We start from the raw sequence: 19,081 nt of genomic DNA, 5'->3' as shown, positions 1-19,081 counted from the left end.
TAATAAGAACAAAAAACATTAGGTACAGAGGACTAAGTCTAACAGAAGATGTATAAGACCTATGTCCATAAAATTATAACCTTATTGAAAGACTTTCAAGAAAACAACAAAAAATGGTAAGATCATCTATCCATAAAAAACCTAATACCATATGATGTTGCTTCCTCAAATTAATATATAATATATATAATTATATTGTATATATAATTATTTTATATATATATATTTTTTATAGTGTGATCAGAGCCAGGAATGGTGGCTCAGGCCTGTAATCCCAGCAATTCAGGAGACTGAGATAGGAGAATTGCTTGAGCCCAGAGTTTGAGACTATAGTAAGCTATGATCACGTTGCTGCACTCCAGCAAGGGCAATAGAGCGAGACCCTGTCTCCAAAAATAGACAAATAAAATGTGATATCAATCAAAACACCAACATTTATTTACATATAATCTGCTTTTATAATTTATATAGATGATCAAAGGACCAAGAATAACTGTGCCCAATGTGATATCAAGATTTATTATAAACAATTTGGGATAAACAAATTGACCCGTGGATCATATTAGAAAGCCTATCAGCAAATCCATGCATATGTGGAACTTGCTTAAAAATAGAGGTTTTACTGCAAGTCAGTTGAAGGGGAAAGGGGGACTACAAAATAAATGCTACTGGAAGAACTGGTTATTCATATGGAAAAAAATTAAATTGGAATTTTCCCCATACCTCATAATATATACAATTTTATTCTGGATGAATTAAGGACGTTAAAACCTTTAGCAGAAAATATAGATTACCTGCCAAAAATAATTAGGAGCTCTCTCATAAAAAAAAAAAATTAAAGGAGTAATATATTCAAAGTGCTAAGGGAATTAAACACCTACTTAGAATAATTCAATTACCTATCAAAACTGTCTTCCAATAGTAGCAGTGAAATAAAAACATTTTTCAACAAAAATCTACTTACCCCCACAGAAGGAAGTACTATAGCAAGACAGAAAGTAAACCTAGAGGTAAGGAGTAGAATGCAACAAACAGCAGCAAACATTCAAAAGGTACAAGTTGATGTATTTCTTCACTACCAGCTATAGAACAAAAATCTGTATTTTGTACTTTAAAAAATTGATACAAATTCTCTAAAGTAAGTATAATAAGGAATATAGGGTCTTAAATGGGCATTTTAAACATTGTATGGTGCTCATGATGTTCTGGAAGAGGATGGAGATACTGAAAAATTCATATATTGGTAAGTATGTACATTAAAACTTAAGACAAAAACATGCAAAGAATAGAAATTGCTTAAAGGAAGGAAATAATGATTTGTGCAAGTTAGTACTTTATTCCATAGAATATAACCCTATTTTTCATTCTTGTTTTCAATATTTCTTTTTTCTAAGAAAAGGTGAAAAAAATTAAACTTTTTAAAAAAGATGTTCACTAAGATTATCTATCTTTTGCAAAAACAAATTAACTTTAAATTCAAGTACAATATGAAGCATTGTTTACTACTCATAAAAATGTAGTAACAAAAATCTTAGAAATGTTTTCTTTCAAGTCAACAATAAGATTATCATTATTTACAATATATTGATGATCCTAGCCAATGCTATAGGAGAGGAAAAATAAATTAGTTTCAATAATTGAGCTAAAGGGGCACAAAATTTTACTATCTGCAATGATAAGAAACCTATATGGAACATATAAGGAAATCTATAAGAAATATTATTAGAATAAAGGGAGTTCAACACAACTGGATTTTTAAAAATTTCAACAAAATCATTAGCAATAAGTGGCTGAAAATTTAAAAGATTAATATAGCAAGAACAACAAGGAAGTAAACAAGAATGAATATAATAAAATACATGTAAAAATATAGGAAGATAATTACAAAATATTTTTGAAGTCCATGAAAGATCTGAATAAACAGATTGAGATCCTGAATTCAAAGTGAGAAAAGTGAAAGCCATAAAGATTTTAATTGCTCTCATTTATTTTATGAATACAATTCAATTCCTATCAAAATTTGAGCAGAGGTTTTTTCAAGGAATTTTATAAATTGATTCAACAAACCACAGAAATAAGCACAGTGGCAAGAGTATCCAAAACAATGCTGACGAAGAAAGCAAGACTTGTTGATGAATTGGATGTGGAGGAAGAAAAAGATACAAAATAAAATCCACTCTCTTGGGCTCAATAATTAATAAGCTCATATTTCATGAAGAAAACTAATAAATTTCAGCTGTTGCTAAATAAAGACGAAGTAAGCAAGCTGCCTATAGTAAACTACAGTCTCTGCTCAGATTGGCTACCTCGTCACTCTGCAAGGGGGAGATTGGGATGCAGAGGTCACTGAGACAAACAGAGAGGTCTTCCGAACTATAACTCAGATGCATGAGTGAGGGTCTGGACTTCATGGCTTAGGAGACCCTCATCAGCCCAGAGAACTGAGATTTTTTAAAGCCTCAAAAAGCCATCCCAGGGAATTTTCACTAAACATCCTGCATTATTTACTATCTCTTGGACGCTAATTTCTTCCTCCTTTGAAGTTGCTAATGTATTTGCCAATGAAAGCAGATTCAAGGACAGTCACAGGATTGGACGGACAAGGTTTTTGTTTTAAGAATGAGGCAGAAGAGAAGGACTCCAAAAGAGGACATGGAAAAAGTGAAAAACCCAGGCCCTTCAACACACTTGGGAAAATAATGACCTTTTTCGTCTTAATTCCAAACAAAATGTAAATCAACAGAGATCACAGGTGCACTAATGAAGAGTTCTTCAAGTGGCGTGCCTTCCTGTTGCCTTTCTGAGCCTCATAGACACACAGAAGGAGGAAGGAAGAAAGTGATTTACACTGGTTTGCAGAATTTGATATTCCTCCGAAGGTAATTGTGTGGCTCTTGATAATTCAGCAGTTTAGATTCATCAAGACATTTCTTTTTCAAGGGCTATCTCAGTTCCTCAAATAGATCTTTATTTTACCACTCACACATTCAAGGATGAAAAATGTGTCTCGCTGCATTAAGTTAAATTACCTTTAAAACCTGCAGCTTTGCTTCAAGCTCTGTTCTTTTCAGAATCATTGTTCCATTAAGAGTCTCTATCCTGTTTTAAGAAAAAAAAATAAAAAGAAGAAGGTGGGGAGTGAGTAACATGAGTGATTCATTTAAATAAGTACCATATTATGGAGTACTACACTTTGAGCACATACTATACTAAAAACGAAATATAAATGTTACAGTTCTCATGGCACTTCGAGTAGCTGGACCAAAGCCAAATCTTCTGATAACATTCAGAGAAAGAAAATGGGGGAAAACTCCCCTTGAGAAGGTGGCTATAAGAAAGGATCCTAGTTAATTTGTAAACTATAGCTTATTTTATAGAAGTCACTATGTGACAATGATGGCTGCTCTCTACTAGAATCTGTTCTTGTGAGGATGAGCTGAATGACCTCACTCACTTGGTAAACATTGATTGGGCATCTACTATGTACCAGATGCTAGAAACCATGCTGAACACAAGGGGCACAACAACAGAAACAATAGGCACTAGGGACTTTCACAACCATGGAATTAACATGCTACTTCTTGAAAGAGGGAGAAATCCTTTCCTCCCTAGGATTCTAGGAGCCTTTACCTCTGTAAATCTCCTTATAATTTTGGTACTAGAAGAAAGAGAAGTACAACTACTATGAGATAATAACCTTCATATGATTCTTTCATCTCAAAACATTCAGTTTACAAACTCTAATCCTAGAATTATCGACTTACCAGTGTTCTGTTCTTCCTACACCATACACATTTCTAAAAATAAAATACTGGTTCCATTCTGAGTGATTTGATTTGTTCTGTGTGTTCAAGTTAAAGGCTTTTATTTTGACTACTAAACCATCAATCTGAATATGATTTAAACATTTCATTTGTGAATCACACACCAATTTTTAAAGTGTTGGTTCAGGTTCCTTCTTGTAATTAAGCTGTAACTCTATAAAGATACAAGGAATTTTTCAAGACATAGTAAAAGCATTAAATGTGGAGATCAGTTTTCCTCTATTTCTAATAGCATCGTGCCAGGGATAATCAGGTGGTAGTAAGCCAAATGCTCTCTGTTTTCTCCTTAAGGTGATGTTGACTCTCTGAGAAATAACGGGAATCCATATGAATCTGTTTCATTGGGATTGAATGTCAATTTGACCTGCTGAAGCAATAGATGTGTATGGGCAAAAGTGCAACCATTGATTTGGCCATTTTGCTCAGTATTTGCACAGACTGTCTCCCATTTTCCTGAATTTCCAACAGTTACCTCCATCTACCACCCCTATTTACCTATGGTCTACCCTCTTCACCCATGTGGAACATGCGTTCTGACTCTAACCACCAGCAGTTCCCCTCAGACTCTGCACGGTTCCTCTCCTTTGGATCCAGGGTTCTCTAGAGCAAGAACGCCTCATCCTTTACCCTGAACTCACAGGACCTATAGAGTTGGACTCAATTCGTTACCACCACCATCTTTCATATCTACTCTCACAAACACCCAAAGCATCCTTTGAAGTTTTAGACCAGAATCACTGAAGAGCATCCAGCAGATTTTCTACTGGCAGCTTCCAAGGAGCATCCATAGTTGAAAAGGACAGATCCTGGCATCCAGAGCAGGTGGTCAATTCTCAACCCTATCACTTACTGGTTATGTGACCTTAACTAAGCCCTCTCTAAGCTTCAGGCACTTCATCTATAAATAGGAATAAAATTAACCTCACGGGTGGCTGTGAAGAATAAATGAGACAACATAGGACCACCTCAATCAGAATAAAACTCAAACTTGTTGGCATGGCCAAAGAGATCCATGGTCTGTCCCCAGGCCAACTCTCTGGCTTCATTTCTTATTATACTTTCTCTAATCCATCAACTACCAATTATACTGCCTTTTTTTCTTTCCCTTGTACATGCCAAGCCCATTTTGAGAACTCAGAGACCTCTCTCTTTGCCTGAAGTGCTCTCACCAGGAGTTCATTTGACCATCCTTCTCTTCATTTAGATCTCAACTCAAATATCGCCTCCCCAGAAAAGACCACTTTACACATCTAAGCCAAACTAGCAGCCTCCTTACCCAGCATGACAGGCCATTGCTGTTTTGTACTTTTCTCATAGTAGTTATTAATAACTGAAATATAAACATTACTTAAATTTCAGGCTTTTCTGAGCCATTTCCTTCCATAATTATTAACGTACGAAGAGAGTCTTTATCTTGGTCTCTCCTGAGCCTATCACAGAGCTGGAAACATAGTATTTGCTCAATAAATATGATTTTAATGAATGAGCAAATTTCGTTATTTAACTATCCTAATAAGATTTTATTAGGTGCTAGTATTGTTATGGTAGAAAACTCAGTCAGACCTCTAACTGGGAAAGCCACTGTTCTATCAAGAAGTTTGGGGCTGGGCACGGTGGCTCATGCCTGTAATCCCAGCACTTTGGGAGGCCGAGGCGGGCCGATCACGAGGTCAGGAAGTCGAAACCATCCTGGCTAACACGATGAAACCCCATCTCTACTAAAAATACAAAACATTAGCCGGGTGTGGTGGTGGGCACCTGTAGTCCCAGCTACTCAGGAGGCTGAGGCAGGAGAATGGCCTGAACCCGGGAGGTGGAGTTTGCAGTGAGCTGAGATCGCGCCACTGTACTCCAGCCTGGGAGACACAGCGAGACTCCATCTCAAAAAAAAAAAAAAAAGTTTGGAATATTTGGAACACATGGTGTGAGTATGTGTGTTTCAGGGTGGGGAGGGTTGAACAGACTATTCTTCCTTTCCAAATGGAACACTAGAAGAGAAAAACAGGTGGCTTGTCACATAAGAGGAAAAACTCAGCCCTTCTGACCTTTTATTTGTTTTAGCTACACAGGATTATATCAACCATGAAAATTGGATCAGTTCCTCCCAGTTTAAAGAGAATGTGTGCCAGTTTAATTGAATTTAACATAAAAAAATATATTTTAAAGGCCATCCTTCCCACACAGACGTTTGGGCTATTGATGTCCTCTGACTTCAGATGTTGACAGTATGTTCAAGTGTGAGGAATCTTGAGAAACAAAAGGAACTGATAATGTTTGTAACCCACTCTAAAGTTCCAGTGCACTGCCTCCCCCTGTCTTGTGATGCTGAACAAAAAGCCTATTTATTCACTCATCAGGCATTATGAGAAAACATAACATTTTGAAGCCCCATGGGAACTAGACAGATAGTTACGTTAGCAGGTTTCCAGACGATCTGATCAGGTCAACGACTTGTTTGTGGGTAAAACCTTCTGTGCTCACACCATTGATATTTGCAAGGACATCACCTGGGAGATGCCAAGAAAAATGAGTGTTATGTTGGTTAGTTAAATAATCCCTCCTGACATGCAAATGAAACAAGCAGCTCCAAGTCTTAAAAACATAAAGGAGCCAAGAAAACTCAAAGCAACGAATACATCCTGACCTTCACTCTCAAAACATTTTATTTTCTTTCTATTTAAACGATTCCTAACATGAGCAAAAATTTAAGTTACCAGCTTGCAGGCCAGCACAGTGAGCTGGGCTGTCCTCCTGTATTTTGCATATCAAAGTGAACATTTCCGAGGAGCAGGCATTCTGATTCTGGGGCCTGTAAGACTGTAAAAATTAAGGTGACATATAGTTACTGTTTAACAACCTCAACATCTATTTGCCAAAATGTAAAATGATGTCAACTAGCATTAAGCAGTATAACAGGTAAGTCCAAAGGACAATTTGGAAAGGATTTCCACTATAAACTGAATCAAGGTATCAATTTTGCAATTCTACCAGACAATCTGTAGCCAACTCCATTCATAAAGACATCTGTCATGAGAAAGAAAGTGAAATGAAAGTGGCTCAAGATTTTATATTTTCAAGCCCAAGATATCACCTGATGCTGTCATAATTACATATTTATTTTTAAAAATTGAGTTTCTCATTTCCCAATGGGATAAAACAACGATGGCCAAGTGCAATGAGAAAAATCCCTATGTGGTTCTCCCAAGCTAAAACACTCATTATAGGAGTATGAAATTGTACACATGCAGCAAGGAGACATGCCAACAATGATTATTTTAAATCAGAGTTCTGCACATAATGACAATCTGCCCTGCATTTATTCAGAAGTACTATAATTGACTCAATTACCTTCATTTCTGAGCACCCTCTGGTATGCCTGTCCTGAATCCTCACCGGTTCATTAGTTACCCAACTAAATTAGAAAAAGTTAAGCTTCGACTCTTGCCTCAATTAGGCACAAGAAGTTTGGTTGTGTGGGGTTTTTTTATTTTTAATTATACCAAAACACTGAATAAATGTTTGCTAGATATAGTGTCCCAATGACCTATAACAAATATAATTTTCTTTTTTTCACACATTTAAATTATGAAGTCTAGTCCCACTTAGAAGCAAAATCAGTGTTCTGAGTAGGGTACGTCTTTTAAACATCTGATTCCTAAAATTAAGCTACATTAAAGTACTACTTCCTTGTGAAAAAATTAATGTCTGATGTTCATTCTTTCTTATTCAATAATCCCTGAGGCACCACAAGTCAGCCACATGCAAGCAACTTCTAGAAACTTGGGTCTGTTCACCTCTAAAGGAGTTCTATCTAATCTATAAGGCACTTAGAATCCCCATATCTTAAAGGTGAAAGGGACTTTAAAAGATCATGCACTATGTTCCCATCTATGTCAGAAACTTCATTTACAGCTTTCCTGCCAGGTGTCTTCTCAGTATAGCCTAGACCCTTCTGGAGATGAAAGACTGAACTAGTTCATGTGGTACATGAACAAAAGATATAACTGACACTCCTTTGGGAAACCACTGTTCTAACAATTCTCATTAGCAGTGAGACTCTACCCTCCATTCCCAGAGATCAAAGTGAGTACAGTGCAGTGGAAACATGTTGATTTATGTAACTGGCACCTCCATATATGTTCACATTGGGTGTAAAATTTGGTAGTTAGAAATAGAAAAAAAAATCGGAAACCCCAAAGCTACAGAAAGTATTAACTGGATACTTCCCTCCCTTACCCAGTCTTCTAGCTCCTACTAAGGGATCAGTGACACAATGATCACCTGCATTTCTTAGAGACACAAAGATCTCATTGTCCTTTCTCATGCCCAGTGACATTCATTCTAACACCTGTCATTTGTGGATCTTCTATTGGTACCAGGCACATCACTAGGTATACTGCATGTATTATTTCATTTAAAACTCCTAAGGACCCCATAAGGCAGTCATTGAGAGGATATGAATTCAAGTGTGCATGAGTCCAAAGTCTGCATTCCTATTGGGCTGTACGATTCTCATAAGCAGCATAAAACTAGCTCCCATGGAGAACCATGGATCTGGTCTCTTCCAAAGTGTCATTCCTCTAGTAGGCCACGTCCCAAATACGTACTCACACTGCATGAACAATATGGGTACATGAGATTCTATCTGATTTTCAAAAAGTTCCCGGAAGCATGTCTCCTATTTGTTGACTGCTGCCAATCTGATGAGTACTAGGGAATAGATTACGGTGTGTATTTGACAATGGGGAGCATATACCAGAGGGAATTTACAGGGGTGTGGGTTCCCGCATCACTGAGATAACACATGCATGCTGCCATTTAGAGGTGCCCTTAGTTCATGTTGATCTACAAAGGTTCGGTGGTGTTGTAGTCTGACATAGTTTTGACTCTTGCTGCATGAAGAATAAGTGTTTATGGTATGGGAGAAAAACTTAAGGGTAGTGACATATAATATACATATACATATATATATATATGATGTCACTACTCATTGAACAATGAGTAGTGACATATATTATAGCAGTGTAAGAAAAATAAAGACAGGTGAGTAGTCTTTCATCCTGTTTTCAATAGCCACTGCTGCACATCCTAGAGGATAATTCTCCTTTAAAAAGAGGCAGTGACAAAAAGCAGAGTCTCTACAACAGAATAGGGAGTAGTTCATATGACTGGGGAATAAGAGGGAGTACTATGCTTCTAAAACCTAATAGATTTCACCAATTACTGTGGTGAATTACACATTTCACCAAATTTAAAAGTAGAAGAGTTCAGAAAGTGGAAGCAATCCTCTTTTCAAAGTGCCTTCTCTGTCTTCATTGCAGCTAGAGTTCCATTTTGTTTCTTTACTCATAAAACATGTTTTACTTAGCAGTTTCCTGTTCCTAATCTTAAAATACACACTGACTTTCCAATTGTGGGGCTGATATCACACCAAAGTTTTCTGAAAGCAGCACTAAAGCTAAGATCTAAAATCTGATATAGAGTGTAAGAATATGATTATGCAAAACACACCCAAAAGACATGCAAACGTACTATGGGAAAAAATAAAAAACAGAAATGCTTAAGCTACTACTGTCGCACTTAATTGGGTTAGATTTCATTTGACCTACCTCACCCACTTTACAAATGTGGTCATGAAAAAGCAGAGAGCAAATAAGCAATGAAATTCTTAGGCAATTATGCTGAAACTTACAAAGACTTAAAAATTTCCTACAGCATGAGGCAATCTGCAAGTAGAGCCAAATGTTCTCAAGTGTTTCAAATAACAATTATAAAGCATTGTCATTAGGAAAAAAAGCTACAAGTTTTTCATCATGTACAATATGAACTCTTTAGCAGCAAAACGCACCAGGAGCTATCCATGAATATATGCATTCCATATACACAGATGTATAGTCTTTCGAGTGTCTCTTGAATGCCAAAGTAAATATTTAAAATCTGATATACAGTATAACAATATGATTATGCAAAACACATTCAAAATGCAAATATATCAAATGCACATCTGTAAAATGTATTTCACTCTCTTATCTAAGACCTGGCTGGTACCAACCATTTCTGATCGGTCTGGGACTTAAGGGAAGACCGAAGTAACTAAGCACAAACTGTTGAACATATCTCGGGGGTTTTATGTTATCATCTTCTATGTTTTCCTTCCTTAATAGTACTCAACACACTGAAAAACTACCCCCAAACAAGCACACACTGAATAAAATCATAGACTCCATCATTCTCTAATCCTAACTTCATTATTTCTTTGCACATAACATGACACTACCAATGCCACTTTCTTCCTTGGAAGTCTAGAAAATGTGAAAACTGCCCACCTGAATTTCAAATCCAAATGTTTCATTATCCTGCTTCTCCACAGTAACAAGCTTTCTGTAATAAAAATGTTTAAAAAAGAAACTGCATGAAAATTAAAGTATCACATTTGGCACAGATTTATCATTAAAAATAACTGTCACAATTAAAAATAACTGACATTTATGTAAATTGTAGTATGTAAGATTCTGTGTGTGTGTCTGTGTGTGTGTGTGTGAGAGAGAGAGAGAGAGAGAGAGAGAGAAAGGGAGAGAGAGAAAGAAACAGTCTGGAGAGCTGTGTTCCTAAATATTTTGGGAGAGACAAAAAATAATTCAATTTCTTTACCTTTGAGACCAGGAAAAGTCACCTAAAGAACTTGATCTGGTCAAAGCAAGCTGAAAAATACAAAAAGCACATAGTTATCCCAGGGTCTTCAAGATACACTGTAAAATGTTCTAAATCTCTCTCTCTCTCCCTTTCTCTCTCGCGCTCTCTCTCTCTCTCTCTCACACACACACACACACACACACACACACACACACTGACACACACGCACCCTGTTCTTTACCACCTTCTTTGGCCCAGCTCCTGGGAAATTGTTGCATAAAGGCAGCCATTTCCATTCTCTACATTCTCTAGTGACAGCAGAGGAGAGTAGGGAGACAGGATTCTAGGCATTCCAATTAAAAGATTGAAAGAGGCTTAGATAGTAATACAATGTGGCAAAAGAGTTAATATAATGTGGCAAAACTCCAAAGCTCCCAAAGAGAACTTCCTCTCTGGTCTGTATTTAAAACAGACTCTGAAAGATTAACCATAGCAATTTGTAATCACACTGAAATCCAAAGAAAAATAGCATACGTAGAATGGCATATGAAACCCAAATACTTTATAGTTTTTGGAGATGATGATGAAATGACTGTGTTTACTATAATAATTCAATATGTTACTGTTTTTAGTAGGATAAAATAATCTCTAAACAATCAACTCACACACACAATTCAGGTAAAACCAGGAACTCAAAACCTCATTTCTGCTTATGATTTATTTTTGTAATAGTTTTGGAAGACTGAAGTGAAATTTCCAGCCAAGAAAGGAAAGAAACCTCAGAATAGTATAAATGGTATAAATAATATCACCTTCATTCCTCTGCACTTTCAGAAAAGATCATATAAACATAAGCTTTCAGGACACATTCTACCACTGTAAACAGAAGCAGCATCAACAAAAGGTGACAACTTATTTTTTAGGAAAATTGCAGCAGGTTTTGTGTGTGTGGTTTTTTGTTTTTGTTTTTTTGTTTGTTTGTTTGTTTCTTTGTTCAGAAAATGTTTATTAGCCCTATTCTCAAGTGTTGGTTCAAGAACCCAACACATAAGCTCCTAGCTAACCCAGGGTTTTTAATTGTCAACCTGAAATGGCTGTCATATATAAATGAACACATAAAATATCAAGAGATCAATGCATAGTCAGTCCAGACAAGGCAAAATAAAATAAGGAAAGGATGAAAACTAGAAGGGGGAAAATATGTAGAAGATATTAATGCTTATGCGACAAGTTACACAAATGAAATGCTTATTAAGACATTCATTAGGAGTAATGCCTACACCACTGTAGGAAATTTTAATTACCAGGTACCAAATGCCAGCATTTACACACATTTCCTGGAAGGGACCAGTGTTAAGAATTCAGCCACCAGTCCATAAACTTAATGTAATGGAGAGGTGATCTCTTCTTGCCAATTTGCTGTAAATTAATTATATTTTCCTCTATTGTTAGTTCTGGGCTTCAACTCACTTATGTTGCAATGAAGACTGAAATAGATGGCTCAGACCCAAAAAGATTCTCTAGTCTTGCTAAAAAGTATCTCTTTTCAGTTTATAAGCACTAACTGTGGAATGCCTACAAGGATTGGTATGGTTTGTTGTAACCTGATTTTGTACTTCATATGTACCGTTAACAAGTATAGTGACTATTCATCTATGTTAGTGGGCCTCCTTGCAGAAGAGAGCCACAAACTTGATATTTCCAAGCATTCTCAGTCTCTCCCTTATATTGTACTCATATTTTCTTAATCTATTTTTATCATCTTCAGCTGCTTGTTTTCCACCCTTAATTCAAATTATATAATCATAACTAGGGCTTTTTTATTCTTTTTATAAAAGAAGTATCTTATACCTCCATAAATAAGGGCTTATATTTTTAAAGTATTACTCTTGCTATCAGTATTCATCATATTATTCATATATCCATATAGAGAGAGCTATATATATGTATACTTATATGTATATATTTATATGAAATGCATACTGGATCAAATACTTCACATCTGTACATAATCATCTGTGTGATTTGGGCCTCTTGGGGAATGTTATTTGTTTTACTTTCTGCCTCAATGCCCAGCACAGGGCCTGGAATAGAATGGAAACTTAAAAATAGAGAAATAGATAAAAACACATAAACTACTAAATGAAAATGGAAGAATCTGAGGTGATTGAAGAGCCAAGTGAAATATTCAAGTTCAGGAGAAATATGTAAAGATAGTTTTCAACATTGTCCTTTCTTAAATTCAATATCATGGGAAAAACTCAAGGATAATCACTAAAATACATAAAGTAAAATTTAAAAATCTTAAATATGTAGCAAGATTTAAAAATGAAACAAAACAGACAACTGTATATCCATATGCAGAAGAAACTAGACCATACCTCTCACTCTATACAGAAATCAACTGAAAATGAATAAATGGATCAAAACCTTCATGTAAAACCTGAGACAATAAAACTACTGGAAGAAAACGTAGGGGAAATGCTTCAGCACATTGGACTGGGAAAAATTTTTATGAATAAGACTTTCAAAAAACAGGCAACAAAAGCAAAAATAAACTAATGGGCTATATTAAATTTAAAAGATTCTGCACAGCAAACAATCAACAGAGTGAAAAGACAAGCTGTGGAATGGAAGGAAATATTTACAAACTACTCATTTATATATCCAGAATATATAATGAACTGAAATACCTCAAGATAAAAAAAAAATTTTTTTAATGGGCAAATGATCTGAACAGACCTTCCTCAAAGGAAGACATACAAGACTGGGCATGGTGGCTCAAGCCTGTAATTCCAGCACTTTGGGAGGCCGAGGAGGGTGGATCAACTGAGGTCAGGAGTTCAAGACCAGCCTGGCCAACATGGTGAAACGCCGTCTCTACAAAAATACAAAAATTAGCCAGGCATGATGGCAGGTGCCTGTAATCCCAGATACTCGGGAAGCCGAATTGGAAGAATTACTTCAACCCGGGTGGCAGAGGTTGCAATGAGCTGAGATCATGCCATTGCACTCCAGCCTGGCAACAGAGTGAGATTCCATCTCAAAAAAAGAAAGAAAGAGAGAAAGAGAGAAAGAGAGAAAAAGAGAAAGAAAGAAAGAAAGAAAGAAAGAAAGAAAGAAAGAAAGAAAGAAAGAAAGAAAGAAAGAAAGAAAGAAAGAAAGAAAGAAAGAAAGAAAGAAAGAGAAAGAAAGAAAGAAAGAAGAGAGAGAGAAGATATACAAATGGCTAACAAATATATGAAAAAATGCTCAATATCACTCATCATTGGGGTAATGGAAATTAAAACCATAAGGAGGTATCATCTCACGCCAGTTAGGATAGCTATTATCAAAATGACAATGAATAATAAATGCTGGTGAGGATAAGGAGAAAAGGAAACTCTTATACACTGTTAGTGGGAATGTAAATTAGTACAGCCACTATGGAGAACAGTATGGAGGTCCCTCAAACAACTACAAATAGAACTACCATATGATCCCACAATCCCACTACTGGGAATTCATCCAAAGGAAAGGAAATCATTATATCAAAGAGACATCTGCACTCCCATGTTTATTGCAGCACTATTCACAATAGCCAAGAGATGGCATCAGCCTAGGTGTCCAACAACAGATGAATGGATAAAGAAAATGTGGTATATATACACCATGGAATACAATTCAGCCATAAAAAAGAATGAAATCCTGTCATTCACAGCAACATGGATTGAACTGGAAGACATTATGTTAAGTGAGATAAGCCAGGAATAGAAAGTTAAACACCACATGTTCTCACTCATATGTGGAAGCTAAAAAAAATTGATCTCATAGAAGTAAAAAGTAGAACAGAGGATACTAGAGGCTGAGAAGGGTTGGGGGAAGAAATGGATAGGGACACATTTTTTAAAGGATACAAAATTACAGCTAGATAGGAAGAATAAGTTCTAGTGCTCTATACTGTAGGCTAACTATAGTTAACAATAGTATATCATGTACTAGTTTCAAATAATTAGAAGGAGGATATTCAACAGTGCCAAAACTAAGAAATGATCATTGTGTGAGATGACGGATTTGCTAATTACTCTGATCTGATCACTATACATTCTATGTATCAAAACATCACTATGTATACCATGAGTATGTATGATTATATATCAACTAAATAAATACAAATTTTAAAAATCAAAAAAGTTAAAATGAAAGAAAACAGACAAGAACAAAAAAAAAAATTCAATCCAAAACAAGAAGTATAGAAAAAGTACTAATAGAAAACAATTATAGGCCGGGCGCGGTGGCTCAAGCCTGTAATCCCAGCACTTTGGGAGGCCGAGACGGGCGGATCACGAGGTCAGGAGATCGAGAGACCATCCCGGCTAACACGGTGAAACCCCGTCTCTACTAAAAAATACAAAAAAACTAGCCGGGCGAGGTGGCGGGCGCCTGTAGTCCCAGCTACTCGGGAGGCTGAGCAGGAGAATGGCGTGAACCTGGGAGGCGGAGCTTGCAGTGAGCTGAGATCCGGCCACTGCACTCCAGCCTGGGCGACAGAGCGAGAGTCCGTCTCAAAAAAAAAAAAAAAAAAAAAAAAAAAAAAGAAAACAATTATAGTAGTGCCTCAGTACATAACTGCTAAGTGGATGAATGGTGGCAAGAATTAATAAATTATTAGTAAAATTTTGAGCCTTGTCAATTTTAAATGCCCTTTTACTATGCCAGAAATCAATGCATCTGTTAGGAACTTCAAGATTTCATCCAACCTGTCTTTTGAATCAAAAGTCATTCTGGATAGATTCAAATGTAAAATCTTTTAAACCACAGGACAGACCTGAAACCTCTATAGATATTTCCCCTACCACTCTACTTCTAACCTTTCTATCTAGCTAATTGACTAGTTAAAGATGAAAATATTTGTCTAGCACAACATGAGAAACATAGCAGATTTTCAGTTCCTGTGGACTGACTGATTTGGGTTATGAGCCACACCAAAAGTCAGATTAAGTCAAATTACAAAATTAGTTTCCATTCTGTATTAGCTAAGAGGCTGTTTCAAGCACCTAACACTTAAACAAAAAACAATTTAAATAAATTAAGTACCGTCAAATTCTCTGACACGTGCCACATCTTGACACAAAGTCTACTTGTTTGTGATCTGGGCTGTCAGACTCAGGCGATGTGGAAAGGAATGTTCCCAGGGTTCGACCTAGCTCACACACCAAACTACCTGCCTAAAGTGAAATGAAGTGTGTCTAAGATCTTATCAAGGGTTTTGCACCTTGGAGAAAAAAAAAAAGTCTTTCCTGCACTCCTTTCCCTTGGGTGAACAGCCCTATTCAAGGATCTGACCAGTGGGGTCTATGTTCCCCAGACAGCCCTCCCAGGCAGAGCCTTTTCTAAGGGTTGTAGTGATGGCACCAAAAATCATGAATGAGGAACTGGTGTGCAATTCACAGCATATGCTGGCAACAGCTGTCTTTTATTACACATTATCTAATATGAGAAATCTAGGTTTAGCAATTTGGCAGGCTTGCAAACTACACATTCAATTATGGCTGCTGAATAGACAAAGCTTCTTAACTCCTTTCTAGCCATAATACACTGATACCTAGGGTTGGGCTTATGATCACTCTTCTGTTTTTAGTCAGATGACCTAAAAAATCAGGCATTAATATTCAAAATTTAATTTATTCTGCTCTGCAGTGATTCCACACATTCCTCTTCAGTGGGAAACCAAGACCAATACTTCAGCTGTCAATTTTTGAAAGATAGGAGTAATTGGCAGCTCAGCCAGATAGCCAGCCTTCCTTAGAGAAGCTCAAAATTCAACACTGTAGCCACTCTGGGGCTCCTACAGAGGGTTACTTCCTCTTGGTCCCCACTCTATATACTCATCTCCTGAAAGTGTTGGGGAGGGTGCTGAGGAGAGGCTACTGATTCAAGAGTGAGGTTTTTTGTCACTGGTATTTGTTTCAAAGTCCCCAAAATTATGTGCTCTGCTGCCTTTCCAGTCCCCTGCCTCACTCCCTAATTCTTCCATGCAACTCCCACCCCCTTTTAAGTAAGGAGCGTTAGGATATCAATGCTCCACAGACTGTTTAAAGATGCAACAAAATAATGGAGTTGAACTTAATTGCCTAATGTTAAGTGCCCGGAGAAACCGAAATACAATACTGCCATTTCCAAGTAAGGTCTGACTGTAGGCTCACAGACAGACCTCTTCAAGAAAAATTATTGGGTATTGATCATGCATGCCACAATATGGATTAAAGAATAGTTTTCAAAGTCTTTTGTAGTGAAATTAGCACAGTTTTCTACCTAAAATTGTCATGAAGTGATTAAAATCCTTTGGTGTAGTTCAGGACAATTGGGAGTTACAGCACCTAATGGGTGTGCTGCTGGACACACCGTGAAAGCCGCTGCAGGGCAGAGCCCTGCCCAGCAGTGTACACATCCCAGAGCAGAGCACACATTCCCTATCTGAACTTGTAGATGAAATCAGCATTCCAGCAGTTGCCTATTTAGCAATAATGTGATAACTAAAAGAAAATGAGGAAAAGAGAGTCAGTCTGTGGTACCACTAAAGTTTGTGGACTTGTTTGTCAGGTCCCTGGTTCTCACTATAGCATTCTGTAAAAACTGCTTTCCAAAAGCAACGTACTACAGTTATGAGAGTGGGTGGTAAGACAATCACTACTTCTTTGGCGCCATTGATAGAGGCTGTCCTTAATTCCTCCTGTCTCCTTCCTATCGAGCTTTCCATTGCAAAGATTTTCTTTCTTTTGCCCTAAAACTATGTTCACAAGCAGAAGCCATACTGGGGTGTCTGACACTTCCTACCAGTACAGGTAGTGAGATGACATGCACACAGAGAAATCTATTTTTAAATAATTCTGAATGTAAACACCCAATTGATTCTGAAGACTAATTTGAAACTACAAGCTAACCAGATATAGCTTTGCAGAAACCAAAGCCAACAACAACAAGAAGTATGAGCTGTTGACGTCAGCCCTGAAAGTGTTGAAAATAACAGTAGGCAGAGAAACACCTGCTCATGTGATTGCCTCACAAGGATCTTGTTGCCTGCAATTTAGTCAGTGCCAAATGGGTGATTATTCTCTAAAAACCAGTTAAAGGAAATGAACATCCATTTGGAAGATTGTGAAATGTTGGGATAAACTTGCATCAAGTCTCATTGATGATAATTGTACGGAATCAGAACTATCATGTACAAGAAGTTTTGTTTTGCTATTTTTTAAAGCAATTCTCACAACAGTAAGAAAAAGCTGTTTGGCTATGGGGAGTCTACCACATGAAAGAATTTGAGAGAAGGGGAATGAGAAGACCTAGAAAAGATGAGAACATCTGCATAAATTAATTAGTATGGGGATATGTGTGTGCCTGTGTACATATGTGTACATGCACATATGCACATACACACACACACGTGCATTTCATATGCCAAAATCCCTGTCTTTACCTTCTTCTGATAATCAGCCTCTCCTACCGATTGCCTTCTTTCAGTTCATGCTATCTTCACTCTGGCTTAAACCAGATGTGACTCCTCCATCTTCAGTTCCTTTCATATTAAAGCTTTTCAGTCTCCTTTCTGTTCCCCCATTTCTGCTTTCTCCAACAACTGCAAAAGTTCCTCCCTCACCACTAGTCTCTACTCACTTACTAATCCACCACATTTCTACAATAAGGTTCCTGAAATCTTCTACTTCTCAAACATGTTCAGTGGCCCTCGTGCCGGCTTTTTCAGAAGTTGTCCAAATGTTCTGTAAAGCAGCCCAGCTCTGAGATCTCCTCTCACCTCCTACACACTAACCAGGTTCTCCTGACACACTTAATATTGTGTTGTTACACAAAAAATCCTCCAGGCACCAGGATCTGTGCCGCAGCTTCAGTTTCTCCCTTGCTCTGGAATACCCTTCAATATCTGGAATATCTATTTCCAAGACTATATTTAAAGATGTTTCACTTGGATGAGAGTATTCATGTTGTTTTACTTTGCAGAAAACCCATTCTTTCTGCTTACTGAATTGTAAACAGTATATGGGTAGAAAACATTCCCTTCTCGTCTTTTTGCCTCCTACTCTAGCATGATGTCTGTCTCCTTGTAGGTGCTCAGGAACCATCTGTTGCATTGAATTGCATGGGCTAGAGAGTAGATCAAATGAGTGAGGTTGCGGGTATGGAGGACATAGAGGGTGGAAAGTTCCCACCCTGATTCAAAAAATACCAACTCTCTTCAGGAAAAAAAACAAACACAAAAAAACAAAAAAAACATAGCCTAATCAAGTGAACCATAGTTAGTGTGATAGCTTCATGGCAAATATAAAGAAAATCTGACTGCTTTATATCTGAACACTGAAAAAAGATGTCGGCATTTCTCATGTTGCTTTATCTTCAGACAGGTTGTAGATTGATAAAATGTACATCACTACATTAAAGTTTGTATCATAAAAGCACTTTAGATTGAGAACGATCAATAATCCAAATCATGGAAAATTATGCCCTTATCTTCATTGTGAAAAATGCCAAGGCATCAGCTATATACATCACTGCAAAAAAGATCATGTCTTTTTTGCCATACCTATGCCATACCTCTCTAATCCTGAATTTAGAAGGCATAAGAGAAGCAC

General features: G+C 37.0%; 1 protein-coding gene across 2 annotated transcripts in view; it reads right to left on the bottom strand.

Moving 5' to 3' along the window:
- Positions 1-19,081, bottom strand: part of CYTIP (cytohesin 1 interacting protein) — a 77,126-nt gene that overhangs the window by 9,314 nt on the left and 48,731 nt on the right. For both annotated transcript variants that reach the window (XM_050751758.1, XM_050751759.1), the window contains exons 2-6: positions 10,476-10,525; positions 10,151-10,205; positions 6,539-6,641; positions 6,238-6,331; positions 3,030-3,099 (exon numbers count right to left, since the gene is read on the bottom strand). In XM_050751758.1, the coding sequence (XP_050607715.1) occupies positions 3,030-3,099; positions 6,238-6,331; positions 6,539-6,641; positions 10,151-10,205; positions 10,476-10,525 (372 nt within the window). The remainder of the gene's footprint in view (positions 1-3,029; positions 3,100-6,237; positions 6,332-6,538; positions 6,642-10,150; positions 10,206-10,475; positions 10,526-19,081) is intronic.

This window comes from Macaca thibetana, chromosome 12 (assembly GCF_024542745.1).
Source record: "Macaca thibetana thibetana isolate TM-01 chromosome 12, ASM2454274v1, whole genome shotgun sequence".
NCBI classification, from domain to species: Eukaryota; Metazoa; Chordata; class Mammalia; order Primates; family Cercopithecidae; genus Macaca; species Macaca thibetana.
The sequence above is the reverse complement of the archived record's forward strand: the minus strand, read 5'-3'. Positions and strand labels throughout refer to the sequence as shown.